Source organism: Cricetulus griseus, chromosome 6, assembly GCF_003668045.3.
Source record: "Cricetulus griseus strain 17A/GY chromosome 6, alternate assembly CriGri-PICRH-1.0, whole genome shotgun sequence".
Classification (NCBI taxonomy): domain Eukaryota; kingdom Metazoa; phylum Chordata; class Mammalia; order Rodentia; family Cricetidae; genus Cricetulus; species Cricetulus griseus.
The window spans coordinates 16,451,051-16,468,120 of record NC_048599.1 but is presented as its reverse complement, the minus strand read 5'-3'; the positions used below and the strand labels follow the sequence as shown (position 1 = coordinate 16,468,120).

The 17,070-nt window shown below is 45.8% G+C and overlaps 1 protein-coding gene across 2 annotated transcripts in view; it reads left to right on the top strand.

The window, feature by feature from the left end:
- Positions 1-17,070, top strand: part of Mybl2 (MYB proto-oncogene like 2) — a 31,450-nt gene that overhangs the window by 2,121 nt on the left and 12,259 nt on the right. Inside the window, exons 2-6 of one of the 2 annotated variants that reach the window (XM_027423507.2) lie at positions 2,108-2,201; positions 4,065-4,136; positions 5,245-5,337; positions 7,400-7,620; positions 9,354-9,513. In XM_027423507.2, the coding sequence (XP_027279308.1) occupies positions 2,108-2,201; positions 4,065-4,136; positions 5,245-5,337; positions 7,400-7,620; positions 9,354-9,513 (640 nt within the window). Of the gene's footprint in view, positions 1-2,095; positions 2,202-4,064; positions 4,137-5,244; positions 5,338-7,399; positions 7,621-9,353; positions 9,514-17,070 lie in introns of both variants that reach the window. The other variant, XM_027423506.2, reaches the window with a different exon arrangement.

Genomic DNA, 17,070 nt, shown 5'->3' with positions numbered 1-17,070 from the left:
TTCTTAAGGCCTTTCTGTGCCAGATTCCAGGTTGTGAAGGTGGAGCTGACCTTTGCGGGTGCCATCAAGACCAGAGGCTGGAGCTGAGGTCAGGGCCTGGTTTTCCAAAGTGCTTTGGGCGTGTAGGAGTGACTGGGAAGCTGTGCTGCCTTTGGGGGAAGAAAAGGGAAGGGCGTGTAGACACCAATGGAACCCTTGTCTTGTTTGCAAATCTCTCTGCTTCCCCCAATTACAGATGACTGACCTAGGAGTATACTGTGGAAGGATTAACAACCTGTGAATAACTGGTTGTTTTCCTTCCTTCCTTAATTATGTACTTGTGTGGTTATACACACTTGGGTGTAGGTGCCCTCAGAGGTCAGAGGCCATGGATCCTCCTGGATCTGGAAGGTGGTGGTAAAGAGAGCTGGAAATTGAACTTGTGGGTCTTCATCAATGCAGTCCCTAACTAGCATTCTTAGATGTTCATAGTGTGATCTCCTTTTTCAAAGAATTAAACTAGATAGGAGGATTTTAGTAGCAGTTAAATAAATAAAAAATTTCATGTTTGTTGGTCCTGTAGTGCAAGAAGGCCCATCGCTGAGTCTACAGGACCGAGTTCCAGGACAGCCAGAGCTACACAGAGAAACCCTGTCTTGAAAAACAAAACAATAACAAACCTTCTATCTTAATTTTTTGTTTGTTTATTTTTCTGAGACCAGGGTTTTTCTATGTAGCTTTGGAGCCTATCCTGGCAATCCCTCTGTAGACCAGGCTGACCTCGAACTCACAGAGATCCGTCTGCCTCTGCCTCCCCAGTACTGGGATTAAAGGTGTAAGCCACCAATGCCCAGCTCCATGTTAGTTTCTTAAAAAGCCTTCAGACTTCAAATGATTGTATTGAGTTTTTTCTGTTCTTTAATTATGCCCACAAGCAGGCAAAAATTGGAAGGGACCGGCAAGAATGAATAAAGTTTTGGGTGTGGCGGAATAGATGGTTTTCTTAAGTATTAGGACTTTAAATTTTTTGTTTGTTTTGGTTTTTGGTTTTTTGAGACAGGGTTTCTCTATTTAACAGCCCTAGCTGTCCTGGAGCTAGCTCTATAGACCAGGCTGGCCAATGCCTCCCAAACTGCCTGACATAGCCCAGTGGTGGTAGCCCGTGATCTTAATACCAGCACTTGGGAAGCAGAGGCAGGTGGATCTCTGAGTTCGAGACCAGCCTGGTTCACAAGAGCTAGTTCCAGGACAGGCTCCAAAGCTACACAGAGAAACCGTGTCTCAAGGGGGTTAAAAAAAAAAAGATTGCAAGCAGGATGATTACATGTTGTCTTGAAAATATCCAGTGCCAGGGACTGACTGTATAACAAGATTTCCTCAGCAAATCACACCAAAACAAAAACAAAACAAAAAAACCTTAACCCTGAGCAGGGCAGCTGGCTCAGCAGGTAAAAGGTGCTGACATACACATAGGCATACAGATAATAAATGTAATTTTTAAAGCTCAGACCCATTTCATTGAAAAGAAAACAAGGCAGCCTGGGCGTGGTGGGACATGCATTGGCAGGAGGATCTGAGTTTAGAGCTAGCTTGGTCTACACAGCAAGTTCCAGGACAGCCAGGAAAGAAACCATATAGAGTGTATCAAAAAAAAAAAAACTAGTGTTGGGCCGGGTGTTGGTGGTGCATGCCTTTAATCCCAGCCCTCGGGAGGCAGAGGCAGGACCTGGTCTACAGAGCCAGCATCAGGATAGGCTCCAAAGTTACACAGAAAAACCCTGTCTTGAAAAACAAAACAACAACAATGAAAAGCTAGTGTAAAAACAAACAAACGAGAAGGCAAACATTTACCTATATCTTTTGGCTTTTTGAAACAAAGTTTTATAGTACCCAGACTAGGCTTGATTTAGGCAGACCAACTCCTGATCTTTCCCCCACCTCTGGCCCCCCACAAGTTTTGGGATTACCAGTGTGGACCACCACATTTGGCCTGTACCTAACTTTTGTGAAAGTAGAAAAAAAAGGCTGCCACCCCAAAAGTCAGTTGACCTGACCCTTGGCCATACACTAGCATCCCCAGGTGAAGGTATGCAAACATGCTCTCCGTGACCTCTAGTTGTCTCCACAGTGAGGAGCTGGATGAGCTACACTACCAGGACACCGACTCAGACCTCCTGGAGCCGAGAGACAACAAGTGCAAGGTCAAATGGACACATGAGGAGGTGAGCTGCAGCTACTCCAGGGAGCTGGGGGTGGGGGTGGGATAATGGCTGTTGGTGGTGTCTAATGTCCCCCATCTGTGGACAGTGAAAAAGTTGATGGGCCATCTATTTCTCGTTACCTTCTCAGAGCATTCTCAGATGCTCAATTCTGAGGATTGGGGCGGGGGGGGGGGGGGGTCCTCAGACCTCAGGATATATGCTTCTTGTCCTTTGTCTTAGTCTGCTCTCTGCTATTGTGTCCTAATTCCAGAGAGTAGGTAGCTCATAACAAAAGGTTTATTCACCTCACTATCCTGGGGTGCATATAATGAAGATATTTCCCAGGCAGTTTAGAGCATCACACCACAAAAGAGTTATGTAAGAGGCAGTGCCAAACTGGCTTTTATAATAGACTTATTTAAGATACCTGTCCATCGGTCCATGTATTAATAATCCATTTTGACAGCAGAGATTATATGACTTCAACACCTCTAATCCTCACGAGACTGCCTCATACTGCATAGTGGAGATTAAGTTTAAACATGAGTTTTGGTGGAGACATTTGACCCTAAGTACCCTTGGCTGCCAAGAAGCTAATCAGCAGTCCTTGTTTAAAAAAAAAAAAAATGTTTATTACTTTCAAAAAATTTAAAGCAAAATGATTTTACTTTATATGTATGGGTATTTTGCTTGCCTGTGTGTAGGTGCACCACTTGTGTAACTGGTACCAACAGAGGCCAGAAGAGGGTGCCAGGTCCTCTGGAACTGGAGTTACAAATGGTTGTGAACTGGGCGCTGAGAATGGAACACAGGTCCTGTGGAAATGAGTGCTCTTAACCAGTGAGCCATCTCTCCAGCCCCTTTTAATTTTATGTATTGTTATTTTTGTGCCAGAGAGTTGATGTGTACTACAAGTTTCCTTTGTTGTGTGTCTATTGAAATAACTTTTGGGGGTCAGTTCTTTCCCATTTGGGTACTAGGGATTGTTGTCAGGTTTAGCAAGTGCCTTTATCAGCTGAGCAGTCTTTCTGGTACTTTATGGTTTTGAGACGGTTTTTGTTTTTTAGTTTTTGTTTTTGTTTTTTTTTATGTGGGATTTATTTTTAATGTATGCTGGGCAGGCCTCCCAATTTTGTTACACAGCTGATAATTTCTTACTTTTCCTGAAGTAGGTGCTGGAGATGGAGTGCAGCTTACACTAGGCGAGCATTGTAGCAGCTTAGCTGCATTCCCAGCGCTAAGTGGGAAAGTGAATTGTTGTTAGTTTGTGGAATTTTGTTTTTGATTTGAGGTGGGCCTCTTGTATTCCAGGCTGTTCTGGAATACTAGCTAGCTGTATACTTTAGGATGGCCTTGAACTCCTGATCCTATTGTTTCAAGTGCGGAGCTTAAAATAGATGAGCCCCCACTCCCATTCTGTTTTCTGAAGTTTCCGTACCCTGAGGCAGTCCACCGATACTTTGTAACAAGCACATTGGGCCTTGCTGATCTGCCTAAGTGCCTCTTCATGGAAGAACTCTCTGAATCAATCCTCCTGGCCTGCCACTGTCAGCCTCTCTAGCCGCATCTCACCACCCTTCCCCAGTCTAGCTGTCCTTTTTTTTGTTACTTTTTAAAACCTGTCTGCGCACCTGCTTGAAGAGTTAATCACCTTAGCTCCCAGCATATCCCCCAGGGGAGCGGCTATTCTTGTGTCTGTTGCCTGAGGCTTTGATTACCATCTTCCTCCGTTTCAGGCAGATGTGTTGCTGCCTGCTACTGTGTCTAAAATGGGGCACTTAGTAGGCATTCAGTTCCAGAATGAATGTCAATATGGTGGTATTGTGGCACCTTAAAACATTGCACACATGTGAGCTAAATCCTGTGTCTTTCTTACACTGGCAGGATGAGCAGCTGAGGGCCCTGGTGAGGCAGTTCGGACAGCAAGACTGGAAGTTCCTGGCTAGCCACTTTCCTGTGAGTATCTTCCCCCAGGCAAGGGCCTGCTGCAGCATGCTTAGAAAGCAGAAGTGAGGCCTGGAGGCTGGGCCGAGGTGGTGCACACCTTTAATCCCAGCCTGCGGTTGGGGGCGGGACACAGGGCAGAGGCAGGCAGATCTCTGAGTTTGCCACACAGAAAAATCTGTCTCGGGGGAAAAAAAAAAAAAAACCAAGCCAAAAAACCAAAAGCCAGAAGGCACCCAGTGAGAAGATTGCATGCAGCTGCTTTAGCATAATTGAGGTCCCAGGCCCAAAGGCAGTTTTGTATTTCTTCCTGCAAGGCAGGAGCACCTGGATACTGACCTATGGACCATCAATTTGACACTGGGGGGTGGGGGGAGACCTTTGGCAGACTTCTAGCTGAGGTTCCTGTGCAGGTGGCTGGTACCACAGCACTGAACATCCTGAGCCCTCTGGGGATGAGTCTTCCCTTCCAGGACTGCAGGCATCTAGACAGCACAGTGCACAAGGCTGCAACTCGACTGCTGGGGTTTGCTAGGCATCTCAGGGCGAATCTTCATGCTTCTTTCTGTGTCCCCCCATCCCCTTTCTCCATTTTTTCCTTGTAATCTGAACTCTGTAAAGAATAAAAAACGTGGGGCTGAAGAGGTAGCTCAGTGGTTAAAAGCACTGGCTACTCTTCCAGAGGATCCTGGTTTGATTCCCAGCACTCACAGCTGTCTGTCTGTTCCAGGACATCCAACACCTTCACACAGACACGCATACAGGCAAAACACCAATGCACAAGAACTAAAAATAAATCATTAAAAATAAATAAAAATTTCTCCAAGAAGAAAGCAGGAATCACTAATAAGTTCCACAAAGCTTTTGTAGACTTTGAGATAGTACACGTCACACACACAAGGTTCAGAGGATAGGAGGTTCCTTGCCACAGGGCCTGAGTTTATCCTTTGAAACAAAAATAATGCACCTGTGTTGTGGTAGGTCAGCCTCTAGTATGTGGTGGGTGCCTGGCATAGGACACAGCTACCTGATATATGTATGCCTGCATCCTGGCCCCTGAGTTCAGGACTCAACCAGAGTTCAAGCTTATGGTTCCACAATTATTTCTGTTCTATCCCAGAACCGCACAGACCAACAATGCCAGTACCGGTGGCTGAGGGTTTTGAATCCAGACCTTGTTAAGGGACCATGGACCAAAGAGGAAGATCAGAAGGTAAGTGCTGGCAAAAGGACTGCATGCATAGTGGGCTGTCACCACTGCCAGTGAGTCAGGCACTGAGATGTCTAACATCCCCATACCACTCTGCTTTTGTCCTACGTGTCTTCAGGGGAGTGTGTGTGTGTGTGTGTGTGTGTGTGTGTGTGTGTGTGTGTGTGTGTGTGTGTGTGTGTGTGTGCGCGCGCGCGCGCGCGCGCGCGCGTGTAGAGACAGGTCAGCCTTGTAACCCTTGACTAGTCTCATATTTGTTGTGTAGCCTAAGCTGGCCTTGAGCTCACAGTTGCTTCTCAGACCTCAACTTCCAAGTTCTGGACTTATAGTGGCCACTTTACCCCATGAATTACCTAGCTTTTAACTGGTAACCTTACCTGTCACATAGAAAATGGAAAGGTAATGTGTGCATGCTCTCCTCCATTGAGCTTACCTCCCCTCTAACCCCTTCTGGTGTTTTTTTTTTTTTTTCTTTTTTCAGACAGGGTCTCAGCCTGGGCTGGCCTTAAACTTGCTATGTAGCCAGGGCTGGCCTTGAACTCCTTGTCTATCTTGAACTTCTTGTCTATCTCCCATGCGCTAGGATTACAGGTGTTTGCCACATTTGGCATTTTAATACTTTATTTCTTTAGCGTCCATAGTCCTGTGAGGTGGGTTGTTTTCCATGTTAAAAGTGGGTAAACCAAGGCATAGAAAGGATTTGATATTCCCCAAGACTATGATCACTCCTTTGTAGAGCTCTGGTGCATATCCCTGGTGTTAGCCCATAAGATACCATTTCACCTTGGTAGGCACAGCACCCAAGAAAAGCAGGGGATAAAAGCATTGTCATTGTAGATGCGTACTCCCCTTCAAATGAGTTGTGATAAAGGAAAATTTTAAATCACAGCAAGCTGGGTGTGGTGGCACATGTCTGTAATCCCAACGCTGGGAAGGTGGAAGCTGAAGGATCAGGCATTTAAAGCCAACCTGGTCAACATAGTGAGACCTTGTCTCTTATTTTTTTTTAACTACGGAGAAATGAAATAGAATATTTCCACACAAAAATTCCCTTTTGTTTTCTGTAAGCATCTACTCTTCCCTGATTGTGGCTGTGTGCACATGAAACTGTTTATCAAGAACTGAGGAAGGAGCCTGGCGGTAGTGGTGCACACCTTTAATCCCAACACTTAGGAGACAGAGGCACGCAGATCTACAGAGCCAATTCAGCCAGGGCTACCCAGAAGAACTCTATCCAGAAAAACAAGGAATTGAGGAGGGCCTAGCTTGGGTAGCTATGATGTTAGGGTTTGTGTTCTGAGCAAAAGAGCCTTTTTTGTTTGTTTGTTTGTTTTTGTTTTTCTGAGACAGGGTTTCTCTGTGGCTTTGGAGGCTGTCCTGACACTCGTTCTTGTAGACCAGGCTGGTCTTCAACTCACAGAGGTCCGCCTGCCTCTGCCTCCTGAGTGCTGGGATTAAAGGCATACGCCACCAACGCCCAGCCAAGATTCTATTTATTTATTATGTATACAGTCTTCTGTCTGCATGCTAGCAGAGGGCATCTCGTTCAAGGTGGTTGTGAGCCACCATGTGGTTGCTGGGAATTGAACTCAGGACCTCTGGAAGAACAGTCCGTGTGCTCTTAACCGCTGAGCCATCTCTCCAGCCCTGCAAAAGAGCCTTTCTAAGAGGTGATTGAAGACTGAAGTCTAGCTCTAGGTGGCATGCATGACCTGGAGCTCTCCCCTCCCAATTTCCACAGAGGACTTTAAATGACCCTGTAGGGGCTGGAGAGATGGCTCAGAGGTTAAGAGCACTGGCTGCTTTTCCAGAGTTCAATTCCCAGCAACCACATGGTTGCTCACAACCATCTGTAATAAGATCTGGTGCCCTCTTCTGGCCTGCAGGCACACATGCAGGCAGAAAACTGTACACATGATAAATAAATACATTTTCAAAAAAAGTGACCCTGTAGTGTGATTGGGGTTGACCTTTTTACAGTCCTGCAAAGTGAGACCCACTGGATGTGGCAGTGCTTTAGTGGAGGTGATTGAGGGGCTGTTCCTTCACTGATATTTTTTTCAAGGTCATTGAGCTGGTCAAGAAGTATGGCACGAAGCAGTGGACGCTGATTGCCAAGCACCTGAAGGGCCGGCTGGGAAAGCAGTGCCGTGAGCGCTGGCACAATCACCTCAACCCCGAGGTGAAAAAATCCTGCTGGACTGAGGAGGAAGATCGCATAATCTGTGAGGCCCATAAAGTGCTGGGCAACCGCTGGGCTGAGATTGCCAAAATGCTGCCAGGGAGGTGAGCTATCTTCTGGTAGGTAGGGTGCAGGTGGGGGGCTGTTCCAGGATGTGAGGCCCGTGCTTGATGGAGTGACCTGGAGTACCGTGATCTTCCATATTCAACTAGCCTTGTCTCCAGGTCTCCCAGAGACCTGCATCAGAAGGAGGAAACTAGGTCTAAAAAGACAGTACCAGAAAAGGCAGGTTGTATCCTGACTATTAAAGGGAATATAAAGGAAACACTAGTTTCTGTCACCATTTACCACTTTGTACTAAATCAGGCTCTTGTTTGATTTTAGAGATAGGGACTTGCTGTGTATGCCATGTTGGTGTTGAGCCCAGGTTGACTTCAAACTTGTGACCTTGGCCTCATGAGTACTATGGATGTAGGTGTGCCCCACCATGCCTAGCCAGTCTCCATATTCATGAATGATTTGTTGTTTTTAAGAATATTATACTTGTGGGTTCTTTCTGCTCTGTGCACTGTTTCTGTCTGTTGTGGCCACAGTTGCTGGGTTGTATCTGCAGTCAAATGTCCTAACACTGAGCTGTACCCCCAACACAGCTGGGGGTATTTTTGTTCTTGTTCTTGCCCCCTCTCCCCCACCAGGGTTTCTCTGTGGCTTTGGAGGCTGTCCTGGAACTAGCTCTTGTAGACCAGTAGACTAGGGTGGTCTCGAACTCACAGAGATCCGCCTGCCTCTGCCTCTCGAATGCTGGGATTAAAGGCAAGTGCCACCAAGGCCCGGCAAAGCTGAATTATTTTAAAAGAGGAAACATCGAGGAAACTCCCTCTGTAGCCCTGTTCCTGCCAGGAGGTCAGGGTCAGGAGCTGGAGGTTGGGCAGATGCTCTGCTTAATCTGTGCCTGTCTGTGCTCCTCAGTCTGGTTACTCCAGTCCTGGGGCTCCTGGAGTTCTGGGAGGAGCCTTGGGATGAATTGACTCTAGATAGAATCTTCCTGTAAGGTCAGTTTGGTTTGGACTCCCAATCTCCTGGCCTGGCTGTTGCTCCCCTGACCTCTTTCCATCTTCTGAAAACTTCTAAAATATAATTTGCTGCCACTTCCCTCCCTGTTTTCTCAGCCTTACTTTGCTCTTGTTTTCTTGTGTTTTGTTTTGAGTCCCTCCTTTGTCACGGCAGTGTGATCCTGGGAGGAAGAATAAAGAGGAGGCCAGGTGATAGTGTCTTTTCATAACTTTAGTCTCAGTGTGTTTTTGAGGCCCTGTCTTGTTTCTTGGTTGGGGACTCAGAGTCCCTTCCCTGTGTGGTGTTGGCCTTGCGCATGCCAGTAGCCTCACCTCCATCTGCAGTCACCTTGGTTGCTTGGTCCTGAGTGGGTCCTGAGCTACCACTCTTCCCCCTTCCATTCCCACAGCTGCTGGGCTCTGACAGGATTCCCCCCACCACCCCCACCACCACTCTGACAGCTTGCATGCCTCGCTGCCTTGCCCTGTTGTGAGGCCCACCAGCTTGCTGTCAGTTCTCACTGCTGCTTCTTCAGAGAAGCTTTCTGGGTCAGTCCAGCTTGCACTTAATCCTGCCTTGAGTTCTGCACTAGCTTATTCCACGGAAATGTGTGGAGATTGCTAAGTCATGAGGGCTACAGACAGACTTCATTGTAGCATTGACCAGTGCTTTTGGTGCATTCGGCCAAACCTTCACTTACACATGTGGGAGAAGCTGCAGAAGGCTGGAGAAGCCTCCAAGAGACGGAGAGCTTCGTGTCAGAGGCTCCTGGATTTCCCCACAGGACTGACAATGCTGTTAAGAATCACTGGAACTCCACCATCAAGAGGAAAGTAGACACAGGAGGCTTCCCAAGCGAGTCCAGAGACTGCAAGCCCGTCTACCTGCTTTTGGAACTTGAGGACAAGGACCGCCACCAGAGTGCCCAGCCCCTGGAAGGCCAGGTGAGTGGCCGCCTGTGGCACAGTCTCTCGGCTCCATTCCAGGGTGGTGGTTTTGCTTTTATTCCCTGGTTATCTGACCCTATCTCCTCAATAACTTCCCCAGAGCCACTCACTCATTTCTACCCTGAGGTGTGAGTGTGGCCATCATGTTTCTAGGTCTTTCCTTGTGACAACCTACCCCTAGTTTGCCTGCAGGACAGGAAAGAGGTCATATAACATTCCTACCCCTTTCAGCAACTTTTTTCTCAAATGCCTTTCCAATCTACAAACTGAAAGTGTCCTTGCTATTTTTTGGTTTTTCAAGACAGGGTTTCTCTGTGTAGCTTTGGAGCCTGTCCTGGCACTCGCTCTGGAGACCAGGCTGGCCTCGAACTCACAGAGATCTGCCTGTCTCTGCCTCCCGAGTGCTGGGATTAAAGGCGTGCACCACCAATGCCCGGCTGTGTCCTTGGTATTTTAAAAAATTATTTTTATAGCCAGGTAGTAATGGTGCATTCCTTTAATCCCCAGTACTTGGGAAGCAGAGGCAGGTGGATCTACATGAATTCCAAGCTATCCTGTCTACAAAGGGCTACACAGAGATAACATGCCCCCAAAAATAAATAAAATTCAGTTTTATAGATCTCTGTGTGTATGTTCGTTAGAGCCAAAGTGGAGGACAACCTGTTCATGGTGTTTTTTCTTTTTGTGTTTTGCTTTTTTTTTTTTTTTTTTTTTTTTTTTTTTTTTTTTTTTTTTTTTTTTGGTCTTTTGAGACAGGGTCTCCCTCTGTAGCTCTGTCTGTACTGGAATTCGTTATGCTGACCAGGCTGGCCTCAGACGCTTGGATCCTACTGCCTCTGCCTCCTCGTACTAGAATTAAAGGTATGCACCACCATGCCTGACCTTCAGGGGCCAACTTGTAGGAGCCGACTGTCTCCTCCTATCATCTGAGTTTCAGCTCATTTACCTGCTGAGCCATCTCTCCAGCCTGTGTATGTGTGCACCATGTGCCTGTAGGAGCCCACAGAGATCAGGTGAGGGCACCGGATCCCCTAAAAACTGAAGTTACCGGAAGGTTGTGAGCCTCCATGTAGGTTCTGGGAACTGAACCGGGATCCTCTGCAAGAGTAGTAAAGTACTCTTAGCTGCTGAGTCATCTCTCTGGCTCCTCATTTGCCATTTTAAAAAGGGTCAGATTTATTGAGAGAAAACATGGCATTCAGCATATATTCTGAATTATGTATTTGTAGCCACTTTGCCACCTCCATTCCAGTCATTCCAGTGTTCACCTGTTCATATACCACCATGGCTCCCCATTGCCATCTACAACTGTGGTTCTCAACCTGTGGGTCGTTTTTCATGGTATGGTGGGGGGTTGGCTGGCCATTTCACAGAGGTCACCTAAGACCATTGGAAAACTCGGCCATCTACCCAGAATTCCTTTGTGTGTTTGTTTGTTTGTTTGTTTGTTTTTGGTCAGCATTTAACCTCCCGTTATCTCCCTGATGTGTTTCTATCTTATAATTTCTACCGTTAGAAACATTGAAACTGATGTGTGCATGTGCTAAATCTCCACTCCCCAAAAAACCAAAATATTTTTTAAAGATTTTCTTTATTATGTATACAGTCTTCTGCCTGCACGCCAGCAGAGGTCACCAGATCTCATTCAAGGTGGTTGTGAGCCACCATGTAGTTGCCGGAAATTAAACTCGGGACCTCTGTGCTCTTAACCACTGAGCCATCTCTCCAGCCCCCCAAAACTATATTTTTTTGTCTTAAAATAATTTTATTTGAGCCAGGCAGTGGCAGCACATGCTTTTAATCCCAGCACTGGGGAGGCAGAGACAGGCAGATCTCTGTGAGTTCAAGGCCATCCTGGTCTATAGAGTGAGTTCTAGGACAGGCTCCAAAGCCACAGATGATTTATGTTCATGTACATGTATGTGAGTCAATGGCACATGCATAGCTGTCAAAGGATAACTTTTGGGTCTCAGTTCTCCTTTTACCATGGATTCTGGAAACCGAACTCAAGTTGTCAGGCTTGAGTAGCAATCACTTTTGCCCACTGAGCTGTCTTGCTGCGCATCCTAACCACCCATCCCTGTGGTCCTTTTTTTGTTTGTTTTTGTTTACTCATGTAAAATGGTGACTTAATAGAATGGATTACAGGTTTTCAGGCTGTGATCCACCTAGTCCAACAGTGCCTGTCTACCAGTGGACAGTCCAAGAGTCAATCCAGTAGTTGTGCAGTCCACAAGACTGGGTGTCCCAGTTGTTCTTCAGGGTACACTGGAAACCTGAAGAAGTTGACTTCAATGCCATTGAAGGAATGGACTTGCAAGTGAGAGTGAGAGCAAGCTGGCAAAGGGCAAAAGCTTCCTTCTTCTATGTCCAGAAGGAAGATTAAAGGTGGATCTTCCCAACACAAAAGTTCTGAGTTAGAAGTGGTTCTTTCCACTTCAGATGATTTAATTAAGAAAAATCCCTCACAGTGTATCCAGCTGCTTGGGTTTTAGTTAATTCCAGCTATAGTCAGGTTGACAATCAAGGATAGCCATCACAAGTCTACCCATTATCAACTTGACACATACCTCCTTAAGTCATGTTTAATTTCCAAATGAAACAATAGCCAGGTTATAATTACATCTAACAAGATGAAACTATCCTCATGCAACCACAAATGCATCATCAATTTTAGAATAGGTGGAAATGTCCCCTTAATTGATGTTATATTACATGATAAAGAAATTGAGGACAGCCAGGCATTAGTTGTACATGCTTTTAATCCTAGCATTCAGGAGGCAGAGGCAGGCAAATCTCTGAGTTTGAGGACTGCCTCGTCTACAGAGTGAGTTCCAGGACAGCTAGGGCTGCACAGAGAGACCCTGTTTCTGACCATTCAGCCAATCCATTGGATGAATGAATGAAGTAAGTCTTGTCATTTCTCCTTCCTAACAAACTGTATGACCACGTGTACTGCCCAAAGTTCTGCCCACTGAATATTTCCCTTCTCCGGTGTCTTTCAGGGTTGTCCCAGAAAAGTGTTGTAATGCCGTAGCTGTCCACTTCTGGGTGGTGTCTGCTTAAGGTGCAGATCCATCAGTAAACTGGGCCCTATCTTATCAGTCAACCAATCATAGGGAACACACCATAAGGCTATAGGTGAATGTTAGGCAGCTGACAGCATTGTAACAGGAGTAGAAACCATAGGCATTTGGGCAACTTTCGTGTAATCTTGCTTGACCTTCAGGACTTGCTCAGGCCCAAACATACATATGAACTTCTATTTGACAATAAATTGCTACTGTGTATGTCCTACTTTATGACTTGGTGGGTCAGATAACATCCAGCTTATGATGGGCAGCACAGGGTTCATGGTAACTTAGTGTCCCATTGTTAAACATTCAGTTTCCACTAAGGCCCAATAGCAGGCCAAGAGCTGTCTCTCAAAGGTGGAATAATCGTCTGCAGATGATAGAGCCTTGCTCCCAAATCCCAAAGCTCTCCTCTGTGATTCACCTATAGGGCCTGTCAGAGGCTCCAAACAGCATCTTGTCTGCCACTTGACACCTCAAGTAACCATCGGGTCTGCTGGATCATGTGGTCCAAGTGGTAGAGCAGCCCGCACAGCAGCCTGGATTTGTTGAAAAGCCTTGAGGAGCCTTCTGTTCAGGCCCCAGGCAAAGCTAGCAGCTTTCAGAGTCTCTGGCTTTATGGGCCAAAGTGATAGACCCAAGTGGGGAATGTGCTGTGCCTAAAATCCAAATAGACCCCACTAAGCTTGTTTCTTTGGTGAGAGGGGCCACATGGAATGACTTCACCTTAGGTGGCACTAATTTCTGCATGCCACCACCACTCACACCACTAGATTTCTAAGAATTTCACTGTTAGAAGGCCCCTGGATTTTGGCTGGATTTATTCTCCATCTGATGCGTATATGTGTTATCAAGTCCCAAGTGGTAGCTACCTCATTCATGCTCACTTTGTTTAGTCAGCATCATGGCATCAATACAATGCACCTTGTGATATTTTGTGGAAGAGACACATGAACAAGATCCCTTCTGAGTTATGACACAGGACTGGAAAGTTAATGTATCCTTGAGGTAAAACTGTAAAGGCATACTGCTGCCTTGCCAACTGAAAGCAAATAGTTCTGACAGTCCTTATGGACAGGTACTGAAAAAGCCGAGCTGCGTACCATGTACCTCAGGAGATGTGTTAACCTGCTCAAGTAAGGACACCACATCTGGTGCCACAGCTGCAGTTGGGGTCACCACTTGATTGAGTTTTCAGAGTCAGCTGCCATTCTCCACTGCTGGCTTAACAGACAACGAAGGATTAATTTTCTCAATCAAAGGGGGAAAGGCAATATTTCAAGGGGTGGGGCGGGGTGTGCATCTTCTACTGAGGGTGGAGAGACTACTTCCTCAGGTGAGATAAGCCCATGAGAATCTGAGGGGTTCAAAGTTGTCAGCTTCACTAGGGTCCTCCCACACATCCCCTTCCCAAGTTATAAGATCCCATTCTTTTACTTTACTTCAGCTTCGGACACCCTGCAAGGCTGGGACTTGAATTCTTGGATTTTCTTTGTAATTCAGCCATTCTAGTGATGTCCGTGGTTTTCCATAGCTTGAGTCCTGTAACTGCTAGGGAAAAGATTTTCTTCAAGGTCACACTAAGAAACCTTTAAACCTTGCGGTTGAGACCCCTTTCAGGGTGGGGGTGGGGTGAACTTTTACAAGGGTTACCTAAGACCATCAGAAATCACAGATATTTACATTTACTATTCTATTCATAACAGTAACTAAATCACAGTTATGAAGTAGCAACAAAAATAATTTTGTGTTTGGGGGTGACCACAACATGAGGAACTGTATTAAAGGGTTGAGGCATTAGGAAGGTTGAAAACCACTGCTTCAGACAGTTATGTGCATCTGGAGCTGGTCAGTTTTACCACTTAGTTCATTGTTGTCCTTAACCAAATTCTGAGATGTTAGAAGTTGTTGAATTTTATTACAGAACAGAGCACATTCCTTTGTCCACTCTTCTGGAGATGTTAGGAGCAACCAACCACCAGCACCATCGTTTTCCTTGTTTATAGTCTCCAAATGCATTGTCTCTCACTGTCGGTGAATCAGAATGATCAAATGCATTTGTCTCCTTACCACAGACTTTCAATACATTCTGAGCTTCTAGGAGAGATTTCAGTCCTTGAAAGGCTTTAGTAGCTGTAGGTGTTGGCAAACTGAAAACCTATTCAGATACTTCCTTTCCGAGTGATGGTGGTACATGCCTTTAATCCCAGTACTCAGGAGGCAGAGACAAGTGGATCTCTGAATGAATGGCCAGCCTGATCTACACAGCGAGTTCCAGGACAGCCAGGGCTGTTACAGAGAGAAAGCCTGTCTTGAAAACAACAACAAAAAATTCATCCTTATACTTTTATTGGTCTAGAACCATTTCTGGTACCAAAAGCTCTATTAGTCAAAGTTCTCTACAGGAACAGAATTTATAAAATAAATCTGGCCAGGCGGTGGTGGCATACGCCTTCAATCCCAGAACTCCAGAGGCAGAGGTAGGTGGATCTCTTGAGTTCGAGGCCAGCCTGCTCTACAGAGCGAGTTCCAGAGAAACTGGAAGCTACAGAGAAACGCTGTCTTCAAAAAACAAAAAATGACTCTGTCTAAAGGGGATTTGTTAGAATGGCTTATAGCTGTGGTCCAGCTAGTCCAGCAACGGTTGTCTGCCAACAGAAAGGCCAAGAATCCACTAGTTCTTCAGTTCACAAGGCTGGAACTCTTCATCTGGTCTTCATTTACAGTAGAATCCCAAAGAAGTAAGCTCTAATGCCAGTGAAGGAATGGACTTGCCATGGAGAGTGAGCAAGATCAAGCAGGCAAAGAGCAAAAACTTCGTTCTTCCATGTCTGTTATAGGCTGTCACCAGAAGGTGTGGCCCAGACTAAAGAGTTAAAAGTGGTTCTACCCCCTTCACATTTAATTAAGAAAAATCCTTCACAGGTGTACCCAGCTGCTTGGGTTTTAGTTAATTCCAGATGTAGTCAAGTTGACAACCAAGAATAGCCATCACTATTAAACTGTATCTCCAATAATTTGTTTTTTATACTCAACTAAAAGGTCAAGAAACTGATTTATTTTTTTTTTAAGATTTTATTTATTATGTATACAACATTCTGCTTCCATGTATATCTGCATACCAGAAGAGGGCACCAGATCTCATTCTGGATGGTTGTGAGCCACCATGTGGTTGCTGGGAATTGAACTCAGGACCTCTAGAAGAGCAGTCAGTGCTCTTAACCTCTGAGCCATCTCTCCAGCCCCTCCCCCCTCCCCGATTTATTGTTTTAAAAATTAAGATTGGAAACAAAGATGACAGTGTGAAGATTTGAGTGAACAGCCCATGTGTTGTCTTGTCTTGTACTGTCTGTGGTCTGAGATGGTTACTGGCCTATATGTCTGTTTTGTATCATTCTTACTGCTTGCTTGGAGGGAACTTCCCTGTTCCAGCTCTACACTATCCTGTTAAGGGTTATAGCATGTTTTTGCCTCTATTTCTTGGGGTCCCAGCTTGCAGGAATCTGATTCCCTGATGTCAGATGCAGCTATATAGGGGATAGGACATGAAATTGAAATTGTACAGAAGAATGGAGGTGTAAGAATGCCTCTAGTTCAAACTCCCTGGAGGTCCCTTCACCAAAGAAGCCTGCTTCTGGTAGTTTCTTGCATGTCTAAGCTACATGAGATTTTTGAGGGAAAAAGGAAAAACACCCACCAGGGGAGCCGAGAGCATGAGGGGGAGTCGTGGTGCTAATGATCCTGCTTTGTTGGAAGTCAGCTTATTGGTGGCACCTTTCTTCCTTTGACACTGGAATGTTGTCCGAAGTGATGGCCTTGCTGGGGTGTCTCTGAGCCCCACATGGGCCCAGAGCACAGGAAACTAGTTCAACCTTTGTCTCACCCATTCTTCTCCAGACGATTTTTTTTGTTTGATTTTTTTTTAAATCATTTTTTTAAAAAGTAAATTACTTTTATGTGCATTAGTGTTTTGCCTGTGTGTGTGTGTGTGTGTGTGTGTGTGTGTGTGTGTGTGTGTGTGTGTTGGATCCTAGAGTTAGAGTTGTTGTGATCTGCCATGCGAAGCTGGGAACTGAACCTGGGCCTTCTGGAAGAATAGCCAGTGCTCTTAACCCCTGAGCCATCTCTCTAGCCCCATGGTTTTGGTTTTTTATTACATTTGTTTGACTTTTATATGTGTGTGTTGGGGAAGGGGCTTACATACCACTGTGCAGGTAGGGGTGAGAGAACAACTTGCAGTTCTCCTACCATGTAGGTCCCAGCGACGGAACACAGATAGGCTTGGAACCAAGTGCTTTTACCCCCTGAGCTATCATGCCAGCCCAGCTTTTGCTTTTCGAGCAGGTCTCGTAGCCTAGTCTGCCCTCAGGTTTGTGGGAATTGTGGGCTAGGCTCATTTACTAGGTTCTGCTTTGAGAATTATTCCTGTGAAGGGTTTTCCTCAATTTCTACTTTTCTGTCACAGTGTTGGAAGAGTTTC